The sequence below is a fragment of the Gavialis gangeticus genome, unplaced genomic scaffold (assembly GCF_001723915.1).
Source record: "Gavialis gangeticus isolate Ggan-Ray unplaced genomic scaffold, GavGan_comp1, whole genome shotgun sequence".
Taxonomy (NCBI): Eukaryota; Metazoa; Chordata; order Crocodylia; family Gavialidae; genus Gavialis; species Gavialis gangeticus.
Genome location: NW_017729006.1, coordinates 28,768,221 through 28,788,253, shown reverse-complemented (window position 1 = coordinate 28,788,253; position 20,033 = coordinate 28,768,221). Strand labels below are relative to the sequence as shown.

General features: G+C 42.2%; 1 protein-coding gene across 2 annotated transcripts in view; it reads left to right on the top strand.

The window, feature by feature from the left end:
• The window catches only part of AOAH (acyloxyacyl hydrolase), a 201,989-nt gene that overhangs the window by 67,102 nt on the left and 114,854 nt on the right, over nucleotides 1-20,033 (top strand). For both annotated transcript variants that reach the window (XM_019509056.1, XM_019509057.1), the window contains exons 6-9: nucleotides 1,454-1,513; nucleotides 12,463-12,533; nucleotides 15,323-15,383; nucleotides 15,870-15,940. In XM_019509056.1, coding sequence (XP_019364601.1) covers nucleotides 1,454-1,513; nucleotides 12,463-12,533; nucleotides 15,323-15,383; nucleotides 15,870-15,940 — 263 coding nt within the window. The remainder of the gene's footprint in view (nucleotides 1-1,453; nucleotides 1,514-12,462; nucleotides 12,534-15,322; nucleotides 15,384-15,869; nucleotides 15,941-20,033) is intronic.

Genomic DNA, 20,033 nt, shown 5'->3' with positions numbered 1-20,033 from the left:
GAGACTTTAGGATTGATTTGATGAAACCTGATATTGCCTCAGTTAGGGTTCCATGCTTGGATATGATAGGTCTGCCAGGGTTCCCTTGTCTGTGAATTTCAGGGAACATGTAAAAATTTCCTGGGTTAGACAGGGGGCGGATCAAGTTCTGTAGGGTTTTTTTGTAGTTCAGATGGAAATGATTTGATGGTAGTTTTGAGTTTTAAGGTGAAAAGGGGAGCAGGATCTTCCCCTAGTTTTTTTGTAGTAGGTGGTGTAGAAGAGAGATGGCTTCTTTTATATAGTCTTCACAGTTAAGGATAACTAAAGCTCCTCCTTTATCTGCTGGTTTTATTACTATTTGGTGGTTGGATCTTAGAGATTCTATGGCCCTTCTCGCTGAGAGGGAGAGGTTGTTATGGCGGCATGTGTTGTTAATTATTTCATTGTCCACTCTTTCCCTGAAGCAGTCAATATAGTGTTCAAGCTTATAATTTTGTCCACTGTGAGGTGTCCAATCTGATGGGGTGTTTTTGGGGGGGGTTGATCTTTTCCTCAGTGTTGTCAAAGGATGAAGCATTGTTGGAAGATCAGCCAATTAATCATGGTTTAAGTGTAACATCTGTCAGGGGCCTTCAGCTGTTATGTAGGTCTTTGTGCGTGCTGCTGGGAAGTACCGGGGATATCAGAGGTACCTGCATTTAACCTACCTGTGGAACTTGGGTTTTTCCTCTTGACATACCCTCTTTTATTGGTTAGATTGTCCCCTTTTGCTGCTTTGCCTCCCTGTGTAAAAATATATGCTCTTTTATAACACCTACAGAATGACTCATCAGCACAAGTGTAAGCGACTCGGCTGGGGAAAAAAATAATTTAGTTGCAATCTGCAAGCACTTGCCCTTAAGGGTTGGTATTTATAATACAAGAAAGTATAACAACTCAGTCTTCTCAAGTCCTGTGACCATTGGGTATGATGCTCTGCTTTCCAAAATATATCTTCTTCCTGTGTGTCTTCCTCTGTGTTCCAAGACCATGCAAAACTGGATGGCAAATCTGAATTTAACCATTATTTCAATAAGGCCAAGATGTTCTTTTTCATCTTGTCACAACAAGATGGACTACTTTGATATATGTGCCCCTTTTCTGACCATCTTGTACCAGAAAAATAGATTGCATTTCTGTATGACTCTCTGCAGGGTTTTGTCAAATGTAACTAATGAATAAGATAAAAATCTCAAATCCTATCCAGGCTTTTTCTAGGGAAATAAATGATGCCCTCATCCAAAATAAATGAACTCTTGAAACTAAAGTTTTGTGGATGGTGATTAGATAATTGATTGTTAGTCCAATAAGAGAGTTGATGATAGACTTGTAGACCATTCTTTATTTTGTGAAATTACTAATGAAAGAAAGGTAGCAAATATTTGAGGGGGAAAAAATGACCTGATGTTTTCCTTTCTTCTTTTTCTTCTAGCTGGGGCTAAATGCTGCTCTAAGAAAAGCAAGAAGGATTGTCAGGAATTCTGAAGTCCTGGTAAGACATAAGTGGCAAAAAGTTTTTTATATAATGATTGTATTTTACCAGGGTTGAAGAGTTTATTTTGCTTAATTTTAAGCCCATTTGAACATTATAGATTTAAAATGCTGACATGCTTTATTGACTGTGCATTCTGCTTAAATGAGACTGGAGGAGAGATGTTGCAAAGAGAATATCCAATGTAAAAACAGATGGAAAATGGAGTAGAGTGAAAAATACAGAGGGACCATAGGAGAAAAATAAAAGTTGAGACAGTGATTTTACCAGAACTATAAAAGAAAAAATACTAGAGTCTAGATCTTAAAATGGTTAAAAGGTATAGGAGGCAAAAGATCTGATCTTTTCATGTATGATAATGGAGTGCCAAATTCCTCGTTGTAGCTTAACTCCTTAAAATCTAGCATAAGCACCATTTACCAAGAAAAGCATTCAGAAAATTTAATAACAGGAAATGAGCTCAGATTTAGGAATAGAAGCCTCCTGATCATAATTATTTTAAGACTAGCAGTTTTGAACTCTCAAACTCAGTGCCCACACCCAAATCCCCTAAATCCTCTACTAACTGTTTATTGCAGCTGTTCTCTATATTACTCTGTATCTGTTTAAATAGAATCCTGTTTTGCCACACCTCCTCACACAAGTAACTTCAGGGCATGCCTATGTCACTTCCACAACACTCCTGAGAGCCCTGCTGAGACGCATGTCTTGCCCACCCACTCCTGCTCTGCATCTGCCAAACCTGGCAATGAGGTGGTGAAGCTGCCTGGGGGCGCTCCCCCACCTCTCCTGCATGCCAGAAATATGAGGAGCAGTGGCAGAGATGCCCTCAATTTTGGGTTTGATGCACACAGAGTAGAAGCAGTTGGATGTGGTATGCTTCTTGGCAGCTCTCTCCAGACTGTTGCAGACGCAGAGCAAACCCATCTCATTGAATTTAATGGCTAGGGAAAGACATTATACATAAACCGGTATAAGTGATCAGAAATCATTTAAAATCTGTAACGCAACAGAAGTTCAGTGCACTTAAACCACTTTCAAAATGAAACCAGTTTAAGATAAACCTAGATGGATGTAGTATCAGACTGAATTGATTTAGGTTAAATTGATTTACTGAACTTCTGTTTCAGATCCCCTCCAGATTCAAGTTAACTCACAGTCTCCGAGCATCCTACCTCCCCCACAAACCACAGCCCCTCACAGGGTGGGCAGGCTAATCTTGGCCCAAGCTGTCTGCTCCAGCCCAGCAGAGAGGAATACTATAGTGCCCTCTGGCTTCTGGCCTGGGCCACTGTGGACATGTGATTGCATTTTTGGAATCAAAAGTTAATGTCTGTTCTCTTGCTTATCGGTTCAATCTATGCAGGTTAGACTAACCTGTGAAGACTGAATCGAATCAAAGCCTTGGCCTTTTTGATATCTGTACTTAGCCAACACGGCTGATCAACTGATTAAGCAGCAAAAAATTGTAGGGAGTGTGTATAAAAAGGCAGACCTGAGTCTGCAGTGCCTACGTATTAGTAGACATTTTATAGAAATTGGGAAAGGCACAGAGAATTTAAGTTTAAGCACTGCTTTTAATAAAGGCAGAATAGGGACAGGAGGGGAGAACAAGAATTAATCGTAAGAGGATAGAAACATTTGTCTATCTGTGTAGGCCTCTTGTTGATCAAGACCAAGAGTAGGTGGGTAAGATGATTTGGGCAGCAGCTCACGCAAGCAAGATTTTGTAAATAAGCAGGAGGTAGCAGTGCAGCCATGTCCAAAATCACTATAGGAGCTGCATTATACTCAGCGTTAAATGCTCTGTCTCCACTGGCCTTAGTAGTATTCTGTGCACACGAATGAACTGAGGGCACAGTATGACCCTAATGCTAGGTATGAATCCAGGCACTAAGCATCAAACACCATCAATGCTGTAGGACCTGGACCATGGCTTCAATAGCCATATGTCAGGCCTGTTTGCTACAAATCCTGTTTACATTTTTGACTGGAGCACAAGCTTTTTCCTATTTCTCCGGTGTGACACAGTCCTGTCCTGTGCTCTTCCTTCTCCCACCCCAGGTTTTTAAACCATTTTCAGTCTTGTGTTACTGCTGATTGCCTCCTGTTTCTCAACTTCACTCTTCTTCCTCACCCAGAGTCACTCTAGCATCTTCTGAATACTTGGATCTATTGCAAGTGGAAAGACCTGAACCAAATACCTGGATCCAAACACCATTGTAGTTTGGTCTTCTGAAATTCAAACAAGGGTCTGGGCCAGAGGTGCCAAGTACATGGGGGCACCAAGGGTCCTGTCTGCCCTCGGAAGGAGGGCTGTCACCTGAAATGCATAAACTTTCTACATGTCCATCTGAAATTCATAAAAAGTCCCACATGTCCATCATCTTAGGGATGATATCATGTCCCCCCTCTCCTCCCCATCCCCCTCCCTGCACGCAGCAAAGATAAAAGTTGGTGCCTATGATCTGGGCCCAAATTTTACACATTACTCTTTTATTTATTATGGGCTCAATGAATGCAAATACCTGGCTCTAACCTATAAAATAGCAGTGAAAAGGGGAAACATTTTAGCTTGTTGCCTGACTTTATGTTATGAGTTGGCTCAGCCACTTTTTAAGTTTGCTTCCAGTTGTCTTCAGGCATTTGATTCCAGAGCAAATGTTTTTGCTGTTTGCAAATAAATTATTGATATTTTTTCTTCTTGAATCCTCACTGCTCACAGATATGAAAATTGAGAAGCCTAATTAGCCTTTGGGCTAATGCCAAACTGGGATGCCAAGGAAATAAACAATACACTGTAAATAAGGGCTCAGCTCATGGAGAGCAGCAACAGCAGGATCATGCTTTCCAGTGAATACATGTTAGTGATAGTCAGATATTTCTTTCACAACTGCATTCAGTTTCCTTTTTTCCCATCATTTGATTAATTTAAAATTTACATACGTTAATATCTGCAGGTAGTGATTTGACTCAAATCATGACTATTAGATTTAGCCCACCATCAGGTATAACATGAAGGTAACATACATATCAGTATACATTTGGTTTTGGGGAGCATTCCTTCTCCCCCTGCCCTTGCCAATTCTTGATGGCTGGGGAGATTAGGTGGACTATACCCCTTAATGAGATTCTGCCTGTTTTTCCTTGCATGCTTCTCCCACTTCTCAAGCTGAAATGGTGACCATCAGGGCTTCCAACCACTATTAGTGCAGTGTACAGGTCAGTGTTTCCTCCAAGTGAAGGGTCTACAGTTATGTCTAACCTTTGTGTGTACCCTCTACCCCAATTTGCCCCTTGTCCAAAATGAGGGTGATGAGTCAGGCTGTTTATCCAAATAGTGGTTATCCCAGTGAATAATGACCACAGGTCATTTGAAAACAGACTGCTACACCGTAGAAAATCAAATTGAATTAAAATAAATGTCTTTATTACATTGGTTGGGCATTTTTCATGCTCAGTTGTAGCATGTTGCCTGAAATTACCCCTGTTACCCTTAGAGAAGCATATTTTAAAGCTTGAAATCAAATATAATTTAATTCCCAGGGTTTTAATGATTTTTTGGAATTTTTCCAAATGCAGCAACATACTTTGTCTGGTGGAGTTTCATTTGTGATTTAGAGCATCAAGAAAGCAAGAAGAAAAGAAAAAAATAAACCCTTCATTGGACAACAGAGTCTGAGAGATTTGTAACATGCCATGCCCTGTCAAGCCTGTTTGTCTATATGGCAGCTGGTCCAGAAAACACACAAGATTGGTCAGAGGACTGTCTGACCAAATCAAATACATCTGAATAGCAGAGCATTTCAAACTATACTTTTAAAAATCCATATTTTTTAAAGATGACAGGAAGAAGTGTAAATATATACCATGCAATAAACCTCCTCTACTGACCACTTCTCATCTTTTCTCTATTTGCCAAGTATGTGCGCACATATGTACTGCAAACATACAGCCAATAAAGCAGAGCCAGCGCTTCAGGCTTTCAAGAGAGGGGGATACTAAGCAGAATCATTGTTTCGAGATTCTAAAATACCTCTGCAGCCACTATGGGAATACTCTGCTGGAGGATGGGAAGTGGCGGTCTATTTACAAGACTAATCCACTGATCTAGAATTTGACTGATGGGATGTATCTGTGGTTTATTCTCGCATCTGCCAATTCAGGCAAGTTAGCCTCAACTTGCCTGTTTTCACTGCAGCCTCCTGAACAGTTCATGCAACCGGAGCCAGTTTACTTGAGTTTGAAGCTAGTCTGAGCAGTGCCTATGTGCATGTATCAAGACAGGCATGTTAACAGCTATTACAGGATCAAGGACTCCAAAGTACTGCCACTTGTCAAGAAACTCAGGCATATCTAGATAAAAAAGAAAGTAGATGCAAGATGACCATGTCTAATAAGGGACGAAAAGCTTCTTGCATTTGCTCAGACACATCACATGTGGGTATTTTATCAAAACAAATATGAATAAGTGTTAAGGAATGATTTTGGTTTTTATTTATTCATTTATTTATTTTTAAGTAGAAGGCAGGGTTGTTTAAAACTATGAAAATATTTGCTAAAATGGCATATTTTAGCAAATGTAGGATATTAATAGCCATTGGCATTATTAGAAAATGTGAGCACCTCTAAAACTTTTACTTTATTTTAAGGTGCAGCAAATATGCTTATTAACACTAAGTCATCCTTGGGCAATGGCAGTGAAAATGGGCCTTGAGGTTTAATGGGAGCCACACATCAAGTAGCCTTCAGGGCTAGATTGTATAGCCCTGTGTAAAAATTGCCTTGTGCCTGTGGGCATGCAGTCTCCTTCCTTCTGGTCACCCACATGGTGCTGTGGATGGAAGCAGAGAGAGTGGAGCTATTTCTTTGCCGCCCACTGTGGCATATAGAAGGAAGCTATTTTTTCATTCTCCTCCATGCAGGTATTTTAGTGGCAGCTGGCCTTTACTCAGGCTATGCAGGAAAAAAGGCAAATTTTGCACATATACATTATTTGACCCATATGTCCTCATCAAAGCCATTACCACAGCAGCCTCTGCCCAACTATTGCATATGTGAGATCTTTGAATTTAATGTAGTTTGAAGCTTTTTCAAATGCCTGACCCAAAAAAGGAGAGAAGAATTAATGATCCTGAGATGGGGAGAGCATAGAATCAACAGAATTAAGTTGTTATATTTTAAAAAGGTGGATTTCAACCAATTTAAGGAGATAGTAGGCTTGGTGCCATGGAAAGACAGACTGAAGGATAAAGGTGTCCAGGAAGTCTGGACACTTCTAAAGGGCATGGTATTGGAAGCCCAACAAGAAGCTGTTCTGCCACAATAGAAGCACAAGAAGAATGGTAAGAGACTAATATGGCTATACCAGGAACATCTGGGACGCCTCAGATGCAGAAGGAAGGCATACAGGCAATGGAATAAGGGACAGGTTACTAAGGAAGTATACCAGGAAATAGCAAGAACTTACAGAGAAAAAATCAGGAAGGCAAAAGTAAAAAATGAGCTGCACCTGGTAAGTCATCAAGAAGAGTTTCTAAAAGTATGTTGGCCAGAAAACAAAGACCAAGGATACTGTGGGTCCACTGTTAAACAGCCAGGGTGAACTCTTAACAGAAAATGCAAAGAAGGGCAGCACTGCTCAATAGTACCTTTGCCTCAGTCTTCACAAAAAAAATGAAGCTGCAACCAGACACTTTATAAGGATTATTTGGTAAAGGAAGAGGACAAACTGAGGTATGAAATAACAAAATAAGCATTCAGAGAGCTTTTGATGGGTCTAAATGAATTCAGGTCAACAGGGCCTGGTGAACTTCATCCTAGGGTACTGAAGGAACTGGCAGAGGAGATCTCAGAGTCCTGGACAATAATGTTTATGAAATTGGGTATACAGATGAGGTATCAGAGGACTGGAAAGTGGCCAATGTGGTGTTCCTCTTTAAAGAAGGTAAAAAGGCGGACCCAGGAAACTATATACTGGTCAGCTTCACCTCAATATCCAAGAGGTTACTGGAGCATATTATAAGGAAGTCTGTTTGCAAGTATGTAGATGTTGAAAGGCTGATCACAAGCAGCCACCATGGATTTAAAAAGAACAAATTGCACCAAACAAACTTGCTCTCCTTCAACAAAATAACTATTTGGGTGGATGAAGGGAATACAGTGGATATAGCACACTGGACTTCGGCAAGGTTTTTGACAAAGACCCACATGACCTTATAAACAAATTGGAGATGGGGTGAACTAAATTAAAATACTATGAGTTGGATCAATATCTGTAAGCAAAAAGTATAAATGGATCCAAACCAGAATGGCAGGAAGTTTAGAGCGGAGTTCCACAGGGATCTGTCCTGGGCCCAGTGCTGTTCAATTAATCTATTCATGATTTAGATGCTGGCATAGAAAGCTTCTTGAGCAGTTTTAAAGATGACATGAAACTGGGAGAGACTGCCAATGCACTGAAGAACAGGAACACAATTCAGAAAGACCATGACAGGTTGGAAAGTTGGGCAGGAGCCAACAGAGTGAAGTTCAATGCTGATAGATGCAAGGTGCCGCACCTCAGAAAGAATCATCAAAAGCACAAATACAGAATGGGTGACACCTGTCTTGATGACAGCACTGTGGAGAAGGATCTAGAAGTCTCAGCGGATCACAGACTCAACATAAATCTACAGTATGACACAGCGGCACAAAAAACAAATGCAGTTTTTAAGCATTAGGTGCAAGCATTAATAGAAGCATTAGGTACAAGATACAGGAGGTGATAGTGCCTCTTCAGTCAGCACTGGTTAGGTCTCATCTAGAGCATTGTGTGCAGTCTTGGGCTCTAAATTTTAAATAATACTTGGAGAAGTTAAAGCAGGTCCGGAGGCAGGGTTAAACCAGTTGCTATATTTGGGATCTAAACAGAATTTTAACCCATGGTCAGACTGGAGCAGACTGAGGGATGTGGCCCTCTTCCTTGGATCCCTCAAGTGTATCTCTTGTGGCATCAGCACATTGACCACTGTTGTTCCACTGCTTTACCTGTGGCAGATTAGGATGTTATACCTTGTGGTTGTGTCAGGGTTGGCTGTGTAGTTTTACTGCTAAGTTAGACAATGGGTGGGTATAAGATGGTGTGGGTAGGGATGATGCTGCCTCTGGCAGGGGATTGGACTAGATGACCTCTGAAAGTCCCTTCCAGCCCTACTTTTCTATGATCCAAAGAGCTTTTATTCTACTTACAGCTAAGTTTAGAATTAAATTTGCCTGTGAGTAGAATAAAAGCAGTATTTATTTATTTATTTGTTTATTTGAAGCACTGGATTGCCTATTCAGAATAGCTTTGGATCAGACTGTGTTAACTTCAAAGGCTTTCCATACTGCAGAACATCCTGACTTAGGCTAATGTTGAAAAGCTGACAGCTTGAGTGAAGGTGCCACAAGACTTAAGACGTTAAAAATCTTGACTTGAAGGGGGAAATCATTTTAAAAGTAGAATATGTTTTTGCAAAGACTTATTATTAAAACTTAACACAACATATTCATACCTCTAGAACTGTTCAGAACAATTGAGTATACTAACTTGTGGGACAGAACTGAGCCTTTGTCCACTTCATTATTACTACTTCAATAGCAAGTGAGAGAGTATGTCACAGCACCCTGTTCATTATACATTATTTATACCAGGGGTTTCAAACTTCTTCAGCCCTACAGACTGGATGAGTGGCATGGAGCTGATCTGCATGCTGGATTGGGCCCATGAACCTCTTCCTCCTTCCTTGCCACAGCATACCTGATCTAGTGGTTGCTCCAGCCAGTCTGGACCTGTACTGCATGCAGCACAGATCCCAGAGTAGCAGCTGTGCTGTACATGATGGTCACTAGGGCTGTGCAAAGCATCAGTCCCTGATTTGATCTGAAAGAGATTTGGCCCAATTTGGTGGCTGAATCTCTGAATCCAAATAGAATCAGAGGACCCTTTAATCTCTCTGAATTGAATTGGAACCTTCCGAATCAATTCAGAGAGATTCGGAAAGATTCGGAGATTCGGACATAGACACAGCTTTCAATGTTTTTTCTATATACCTCTAGATAGCAGGCGGCTTGTGAATGCTGCAATGCTGGGGCTCATGGAGTGTCCCACAGGAGTGCAGGGGCTCCCCAGCACGCTCAGCAACAGATCCAGTAGTGGGCCAGAAGCACTTCTGGTCCAGTTCCGGGTCTGCCGGGGAGCGGAAGTGGACCGGAAGTACTTCCAGTTCAGTTTTGAGTTCGCTGCCAAGCACATGGAGCCTCCCCTGCCCCCCGCACTCCTGTGGGACACTCCATCCGCCCCAGCATTGCAGCATTCACAACCCACGCTGGTACCTCAAGGTATGTAGAAAAAACTTTTGAAGCTGTGTCTGTGTCCAAATCGCTGATTCTCTGAATCACCATCTAATCTTCAGGTTTAGATTCAGCCAAATTGAATCAGGGACAGTGATCCACATCAACAAATCAAATCACTGTCCCTGGTTCTGAATCTGAATCGAATAGAGCCCACTTCACACACCTCTAGTGGTCACTCCAGCTGGACTGTGTCATACAGGGCCCATTCCAGCAGCTCTGAGATCTGTGCCACATGCAGCACAGGTCCCAGTTCAGCTGGAGCAGCCTCCAGATCAGGGATGCTGTTGGAGGGGAAAGGGGAGGGGAAGGGGTCCTATGGGTCAAATCTGGGTGCATGCCATGTCCCATGTGGGTCTGATCAGACCCAGCGGCAGCACTGGAGCCTGGATGGTAGGACTCTTGGGGCCAGATGGGGGTGCTCTGGGAGCCAGATCCAGCCCATGGGCCATATGTTTAACATCCATGATTTACGCATATCACACTATGGCATGGTATGTACTATGGCCTGGACAATCCTTTATTTTACCCCAGTCCCCATCAAGCTGCATCCTCGGCACAGTAGAATGAATGTATTTTTACCCTACTGTAGCTTGAGATCTTGATTGAGAGGATCCTGAAAGCTTATGAAAGGGACTTGTGTCCTGTACAGGCATTTGTATATGCCAGGTTTTTTGCCCTTTCTTGCACTACACTGGTGTGACTGTTTATACAAGCAGATTTTCTGGATGCTTTAAGAGCCTTTCTGGTGCGTGAAAGTAAAACTCCTCAGATGTAATTTATTTTGGCTCACCACAAATTAAAGCATTGCGTCCATAGATTTGTTGCATGCAAATACAAAGGCACTAAAAGATGTGTAATGAGCATCTTTGTCCACCATCTGGCGCTTTCACTTTTTTGTAGTTCACCCCTTGGAATTGGTTGTATTTTTGAATTGCTGCCACTTTTTTTTTCTTGTATCATGTGCCAGCTCCCTGCTTCCACAGCTCTGTAGCAGGGTACAGGGCAGGGAACCCTGGGCCAGGGGTGGGGGAGGGAAGCAGCACTGGACCGCCCCACTGTCCTGTGGCTCCGTCTGGAGACTGGACTTAATTCGTTTGAAAATCTAGTACATGCAAACACTGATATGATGCTCTAAAGCTTACTTCATTCAAAAACCTAGTATGTGGAAACACTGATGTGATGCTCTGAAATAAACAGCTTTAAATTTTATAAACCTATTTAATTTAATGAGGATTAAGCCTAGTGGTGTGTACAGGCACCCTAAGTGCTGCAGAACTCAAATTACTAGAGCTGTGATTAAAGAGGGGTGGGATTGATTGATTTTGGTTGTGAATTCACCAGTCAGACTCCCTCAACAAGGGGGTAAACATCCTCTCCACTGTTAACTCTTGTGTCCTTTCTCCCATGGCATGGGCTGCCTTGACAAAACCATAGGCCTCTGTCACCACCAACACTTGCTTCCCCTGCTACTTCTCTTAATCCAGATCATCAGTCCTAGCCAGGTTTTTACCACCTTTAACTCCCTCCTCTGGCCACTGGCCCTCCACACAGAGGTTTTCTATGATTTCTTCCATGAGAAAATGGACAATATACCTTGCAATTCTCTCTTCTGCTCCTACAACTCCCTAACTACCTTCCTTTGTGATGACTCAAACCTTAGCCATATTTTACTTGAAATCTCGTCTACCCTTGACTTCTGTCCTTTCTCAGTTCTCCCCTTACCTCTAATTAGCCCTTCAGCATGTCCTCTCAAGGGGAGTTCCATAAGTCCTTGGTCCCCTTCTTTTCTTCATATATTTCTTATCACTAGGTAATGTCATTCACAATCACAAATTTTACTACCATCCTTATTCTGGTTACCCTTTCTTCTCCAAACTATTTTCCATCCAAACTAAACTCAATTTTATTCTCTTGACATCTCCTTGGGACAAATACTTGCCCCCGCTTAGCACACTGAGCCAGCCTCCACTTGCTGAATTTTTAAACCACCACCTTTATTACTTACTTTCCCACACACTTCTACAAATTGTAAACAGGGCACATATAAAACCTTGCTGTAGGATTCCAGCTAAAAAAAATCTCACTAAAAATTAAGGGAAGTATCCTGCACGTATCCAGTCCCATAAATCAACCCCTGATTGAGCCTGATATTATATTACTTGCTCACTCAAAACTGTGTCTGAGCATGCAGGGTCCAGCCTCTATGTTCAGTGAGAAAATCCAGAATTCCTAGTGCATATTTTCTCTGGTCTTGTGCAAGACACAGTAAACAGTAGGAAAGGCCATGTTTTACAAGTGAAGAATCCTGGTAATGATAGAGATATTCCCCAGGGAAATCTTTATCTCTTTTAATTTTATGAATCTACGATCATTTGCAGCCCTTGAGTTGAATTCTTTGTCAAGTTTAAATTTTGTCCTTAGCTATATAACATCTTTAATCAAGTCTATGGGGCTTTCAAATGTTATGGGGAAGCAAGTATGTGATGTACTTTTCATTTCACTGACATTAATTACCATGAGAAGGGAGAAAGAATTTGACCTATCTGAACTAAAGCACTGTTTTCTTTCTGCAGAAAAGTATAACTGTTTTTTCAAGTGTATGTAAACTTCCCCCACTGGTTAAGCTGTGTGAGAAGATTAAATAGTAAGTCTGATATTTCCAATCCTTAATAATATATGGCACACTTGTTTCTTTCCAGTGACTGAAGAAATAATCCTTAGATTAAAAAGGGCTTTGTCCTCCTCCTTTTGATAAAAATACTGTTTTCCTTCAGAAACAATATTGTAAAAGGAGAGTAGGGTGCATTTAACCTTTGAAAGAAAGATGGCAGAAGTGATTTCTAATATGTTTTAATACCAAAATGAGAGGGGGCACACATACGCTGCCCTAAAGTAGTGGCATTCAACCACTCCCCATCCAAGCTTGCCATGTTCCTGAGCCAGAAACACTTTGGCTCTCAGATTTAACATCTCCATCTTGGTCACTCATCCAGTTATGGTGTCTTCTCCCCTCTCAGAGAAAGACTCACTCACCTTTAGTCACAGGATATAATAGCTAGATACCCTTTCTGGCATGTGAATACAGTTAGGATAAAATATCATTTGCAGAGCAAAAGGTAAATCCCCAGATTTTTAAGAAACATGTAAGGCCGGGGCAAGGAAAAGACTCAGTTACACAGACCTTACAGCCAGAGTCCCAGAAAAGGATCTAGGGCAACTGAACAGCACTGCTAGACAACAGAGCATATCTGTCAATGTAGGGAGTTTATGGGCTGGAGGTTATCTAGTATGCAAAGGGAAACATTTGTGGCATTTTAGACTAACCTGATTTTCCAGCACAAATTGTGTAGCCACACATTCCACTCGTATAAGTAAACCCAAACTATCAGCATTGGAAATTGGGTAAATTTCTGTAGTAAATTTCTCGAGAGTCTATCATATCCAGTAAGCCAGGGCAGAAGAAATATGAAAATGCGAGTATACTCGGTGATTGAACCCCGTGGGCTAAATGGCTGTAACAGAAGCCAAAACGTATATGTGCACACTGGCAGATACATGTTAAATCAACTATGTTCAACTCTTTTTTTCTTTCTTTCTTTCTTTTTAAAGAGCCTCAGATTTTTTTCCCCCTTTTTGAGCTTGTTCTGGGTCTGTGCCAGTTCCTTACAACTGAGACTAGTCACAGAGACTGAACTAGCACAAAGCAGGAAGTACATTGAAAGTACTGAGTGCAGAGAAAAGCAGCATTACAAGTACAAATTGAAATATGTATGACTTGGTTTTTCAGTTCTGGGTGATAAAATAACCTGAAACCACCTCCGCTAGTAGCACAGGCCTGTCTTTTTGACCTAGATTTAGTCTCAGAGGGCCAAGAGCTCAGAGAATCTCTGAAGGTCACATGCTTAACCTGCTAAAGGAAGGGCACCAGGCATGCTATTCCAAGAACACCATCTGCTAAGCAGTACATGAGAGTTGATCTGTTTTCCCTAGACCACAGGGAGGGGGGATGTAATGATGATTGCATATGATTTTCAGGGAAGTGGAAGTGTGTGGGGAGGGGGAGAAAAGGGACAATGCTGAAGCATATGTGACAGTAAAATTGAGAAAGACCCTGTGCCAACTCTGCATTACTGCAATCTAAAAGGAAACTCTCATGACATTCCCCCTTAATCATGGAAGGGGAAGAAGGAAAGCTCACTTGATGGCAAACTGAACCAGCTAGGCAAACACCACATTGATTCATTTGAGAGTCATTTCCGCGTCTACTTTCAGGTACACATCTTAAGATCCAACAGCTGGAAGCTGAAGTCAGTAAAATTCAAACTGGAAATAAAATATAACTGTTAAGCAGTGAAGGTAATCCGCCTGATGGCTGAGGATTAAATTCTCTGCCACTTGGAGAATTTAAATAAAGATTAGCGATCTTGCTAAAAAAATATGCTTGAGTTCAACCAGAAATCAGTGGGCTAGGTTCTGGAATCAGAGGGTGAAATTCAGTTGCCCGTGTTGTAGATAAGATAGTATCACATGATCATGATGGCTCCTTCTGTCCTTAAAATCCGAGGCACTATAAACTACACCTTTAAGGTAAGAAGCAGTGCTGACGTACACTCCTTGAGGCTCCTGTGAAGTAAGTGGGTTTGCACAGGGTGTAAGATGAAGCTAAACTGGGCCTTTGATTGGATGGAGGTCTTTCTCTGCTATTAACAAAATTAGGAACTCAGGCTAAAACGGAGTAACTTTTCAAACACTGGTCTCTGTAGCATGGCTGCAAATTCTGCATGTGTGGCCCTTTGTGGAAAACCCATATTTGTCTTAGAAAATGGGCATTCGCTGAAGCAAAACCGGTCGGTGAACTGGGTAGATGTAAACTGAAATGAATGTCATGGAAAATGTTCTTTCTTCCATACCAAACAAGTGTGCAGGGAGAGATTTGTCACAAGGATACAAGAGAAAATGTTTGCCCTTTATTTTTTTAATGAAGGAAAACGTTCTCTTCTGTTTTCCATGTTCCTTGGTTTATCCTTGCGGTCCCATTCTGCCATTCTTTCACGTATATACTGGAAGTTGACTTTTAACGAATGCTTCCCATGGAGAAAACTGCAAGATCAGTGTACTGTCCTTCTTTCGTGGTTCTGAAATTATTAGGCTCATCTTACCACAGATGTGACTTGGTAACTTGTTTTAGAGGCATAGGCTCAGATACTTCAGATATACCTTTAATAACCTCACCTCCAGAACTACATCTAGAATAACTGATATCAGAATTTGGTCCTCCACAGAGATTCAGTAAACAGAAATGCAAATGCCTATATCTGAACACCAGGTTAGAAATTAATATTCTATCAGCAATCAGTTTATATATTCTGAATTCTTTACTGTGTTTTTGTTTGTGGGGGGAAAAAAAATCCTTCCCTATTTTTTTTTTTACAGTGTCATAAAAAATCAGTTGCCATTCGAAGACTTTGATGGAGATAAATTTAGTGCTTTCCCAGTAAGTAAAGATTCTCCTTTTGGTGTTATAATCTCTTGATAGCAAAAATCTCTCTAAAGTTCCTTCTGTCTTCTGCAGACCTTATTCATTCATACAAAACTTAGCATAGAAATAGAATGAAAGGGGTTTTTATTATAAAAGATCATTTTCTTCTGGGGGGGGAGGTAGATTTATTCATTTTTACCATTTTTGGAGATTTAGGCTTAAAGCTGCTTTGTCTCCAGAATCAGATTGCTCTGCTGCTGAATAGTATGTTTATTGAATTAATAAAAGGTAAAGCAAGTGTGAAAAAATTAAAATTGCCAGCTTGTCTTATTCTCTGATCAGAATAAGCATAGTGTCATTTATTAGAGCTTAGTGAAGGGAATTCATTTACCAGGCTTTATTCCTGCACCTTAGGTTTGATTCTCATTTTAGATATTTGAAATTAAAAGAGAAAGAGTAACAACATGCCTTGCCTTCTATTTGTCCTTCTCTTGGCTTTAGACATTGAGGGGATATCACTGGAGAGGCAGAGACTGTAATGAAGGAAATGCAACAGTGTATCCTGGTAGACGGTAAATCTTTTGATACCTTTTTACAATATCAACTCTGAGAACAAAATTTTACTATTTTGGCTAAGTCCTTGAAATATATGCAGTGTTAATAATTAACTCAAATGACCCTGTTAGGCAGGGAGAGGAGGAAATGTGCAAGCTACTGTACAAATTTGCTGTCTGCTTATTCCATATTCACTAGAAGCTGGATATACTTATGCGTAACCTCAGATGTACCCCCTACCCTTTCAAAACCCCTGGGCCAAATCATTACCCATCACATCTGCTTATGCAGCTATTTGAATCACAAAGTGGGGGTACATTAACACTTCAATGTGAAAGGGGCACCGTATACATTCTGCCCTTAGATCAGGGTGGGCAATTATTTTAGCTGGAGGATCACTTAACGAGTTTTGGTGAGCTGTTGCGTGCCACAAGGGTAGCTCCTCCCCTGGACAGGTGCCCCGCTTCGTGGTTGTGGTATATGGGATGTACCTTTAAGGGCCCAGCAGTGGGATGACGCAGTCTCTCCCCCAATGCCCTGTGGTTTGTGGTGGTGGGTGGTTGTAGTTTCCCTGCAAGCTGTGAGCACGTGAGTTGCTCAGTCCTGTTCCTAATAAAGATAAAGCTGTTTACCACCTCAACGGTCTGTGCTGAACCGTGACTCAAAGACAGAACCCAAGGGCATGGAGGTCTGAGTGAGTACCCCATCCCTGGGACCTACAGCCATGGAGTAAACATTTATATGGTTACAGAAGTGACCTGGCTCTTGGTGGAGCCACCAGCAACCTCATTAAGGGGGTTACAGTTTTCATTCAAAGAAAAAAAATGGAGCATTTCAAACTTCCCCCGGCATTATCCTTTACTGGAAATCTTGGGGAGAATTGGAGGAGATGGGAACAGAAGCTTCTATTATACTTTACAGTCACAAAGGCTGAGGAAGAGGATTATAAAATTGCAGTCATGCTTCACTGCATTGGAGATAAAGCCCTAGAAATTTACAACAGCATGCAAGGGGTGTTTGCAGACCCTAGTAACAAAACCCCTGCAGAGGTGCTTGCAGCATTCAAGAACTACTGCGAACCCAGAAAAAAACCTGTCTTGGAAAGGTATGAGTTCAGGCAACTTAGATACAACGAGGCTGCAGGCATAGATGATTTTGTTACAGAGCTTAGAAGCAGAGCACAGCATTGTGAATTTGGACTTGCTGAGGATGTTATGTTGAGGGACAAAATTGTCTTCAGGATAACTGACTGCAAATTCAAAGAAAAGCTTCTGGAAAATCCCTCCCTCACCCTAGCACGGGTGGATATCTGCAAAGCAAAGGCTCTCACAAGTACTCAGGCCTGAGTTATATCTGCAGAAGCAAGCTTGCATACAGTTGAGCAAAAGCAAAGCTGCCAGAGCACTTTGCAAAAATAAAGCAAGCCATCAGTGAAGTTTGCTCCACAGGAGAGCAATCAAGCTAACAAAGGCAGACCCTCCAAAAGGTGTGGAAGCACACACAAGCCTCAGTCCTGCCCAGCTTTTGGAGAAACTTGTTACAAATGCTGGAGAGTGAACCACTTTGCAAAACTGTGCAAATCAAAGGGAGAGGCTCCAAAGTCTGCAAAAGGAGTCAGCACCCTACATATGGGCACAATGTCTGCAAAGAAGCCAGACCTTTGATAACCAGAAGGCCTGGTATAGCACAGTCATGATTGCTGGCTTGCCAGTTGCTTTACACTTTCCCAGCAGATGTAGAAAAGGCTTTGCAAGGCAAAGTATGGAAGACTTCAGCTCCTGTTACATTGGTTGCATTTGGCTGTGCAGGCATCAAACCACAAGGTGCAGTCATTGCACACTGCAAATCTGGTGCTAATGAATCTGATTTAACTTTCTATATAACAGACAATAGTGACCCACCAATACTTGGTAGGGTAGCATGCACCACCTTAGGCCTTATCAGACAAGCCCATGGAATGACTCTGACAGCACCTGCAACCAAGGTGGACCTTCTTAAAATATATCTGGATGTTTTTGAAGGTTGGGGCCAATTTCCTACGTCAACCCACCAGTACCACCAGTTCTGCATGCGTGTAGAAAAATTCCCTATGCAACCCTAGGCAACTTGCCCTGGAAATGCTGCAAGCTATGGGAGTCATTACAAAGGTGACTAAGTCCACCCCCAATAGCCTTGTGATCACACAAAAGAAGGATGGTTCACTACAACTTTGTGTAGACCCACCGGACTTCAACAAGGCAGTGTTGAGGCAGCACTTTTTGTTCCCACTGTAGAAGATGTGCAGAAAAGCTTGTCAGGTAAGAAGCTGTTCACCATGCTTGGTGAAAAGGACAGCTACTGGCAACTCAAATTGGACAAGGAATCAGCATAGCTGTGTACCTTTAACACCCCATGAGGGTGGTACCACTTCAATCGTTTTCCCTTTGGTGTTAAGTTGGCTAGCAAAGTATTCCAGCAGAAAAATTATGGGTGTTTTGGTGACATTCCAGGACTCCACATAATCGCGAATGACATGCTCATTGCAGTGGCTACCAAAGAGGAGCATGACGCTATCCTTAAACAGGTCCTGGAGAGAGCACATCTGAAAGGAGTAAAGTTTTTAATAAGGACAAAATACAGCTTTCAGTTGACGGCATTTGGTATATGGGCCATATCTTCTCAAAAGATGGTGTCAAACCAGACAATGACAAAATGGAAACCATCAACACGACAAAAAGGCCTTCAGAGACTCCTCCAAACCATCCAGTACTTGGAACAATACATTCCACGAGTCAAGCCTGACGGCCCCACTGAGTGCGCTTCTCAGGAATGACGTTATCTGGCAATGGGGACCCGAGCATCAGGCAGCCCTGGATAAACTCAAGCAAACCATCACAACAGCACCTGTGCTCAGGTACAACCCAGCAGAGTAGCTGGAAATCCAAGCTGATGCATCGAAAGACTGCTTAGGAGCATGTCTGTTTCAGCAGAATCAACCAATCACATATGCTTCAAGGGCTCTAACACAATCCAAGAGAAATTATGTGCAGATTGAAAAAAAACTTCTGGCAATTGTCTTTGCCATGACAAAGTTCCACCCATATATGCATGGCACCCACGTACGGGTCCAGTCAGACCACAAACCCCTGGAAGCAATTTTTGCAAAGCCAATAGGACAGGCTCAGGCATGGCTACAGAAGACACTGTTGCAGCTCCAAAAATATGACATCCAGATTTACCCTACCAAAGGCAAAGACATGCTAGTGGCTGATTCACTTTCTAGAGCCGCAACACTCACTCCTCTGCCTGAACATGATCTTTTCCACTCAGAAAAGGTACATTCCATATACCACAGTGGTCACCATCTTGGGACAGGAAATCCAGTCCCTAACCCCTGACCTTTGCCACCTGAAGTCCCTCCTCTTACCCCCCTTTTGGTGGGGGAGGGGATAGGGGGAGGTTGCCATCTTGGAATCAGAAACCAACAAATCATACACTAAAAAATAAAACATCTACTATATCATATTTTAATTTTATTTTAAAAAATATTTTGTTCTGATTCATGTTGGTTTGCATAGTGTATATAGAGGCAATTGAATAATAGCTCAAAATACAGTCTTACTCCTGTATATTGTGTAGGAGGGTGGTAAGGGAGTGTGTGGTTGGGAAGTGGGTGGGTGTGTGGGTATGGTGGGGGAGGGTGGGTGGTGCATGTTCAGGTGTGCGGGGGTGTGGATCTGAGGTGTGTGATTGGGGTGGGGGTTATGTGGGGGTTGTGTATGGATATGGTGGGGTGTGGGAGTGTGTGTGGGTGCTGTGGGAGCATATGGGAGTATGGTGGGGTGAGGGGGTGGGAGTGTGTGGGGGGCTGTGGGTGTGTGTGGAGATATGGTGGGGTGTGTGGGGTATGGGAGACGGTGTCAAAGGCCTCGCTGAAGTCTAGGAAGACTACGTCCACGGTGACACCTGCCTTTGTGACCTGATCATAAAAGGCAATCAGGTTGGTCTGACATGACCTGCTCCTAATGAAACTGTTCTGGTTGCCCTTGAGCATCATCCCTGAAGCCGGCCCATCACAGATGTGCTCCTTGAGGATCTTCTCAAAGAGTTTCCCAAGGATAGAGGTAAGAC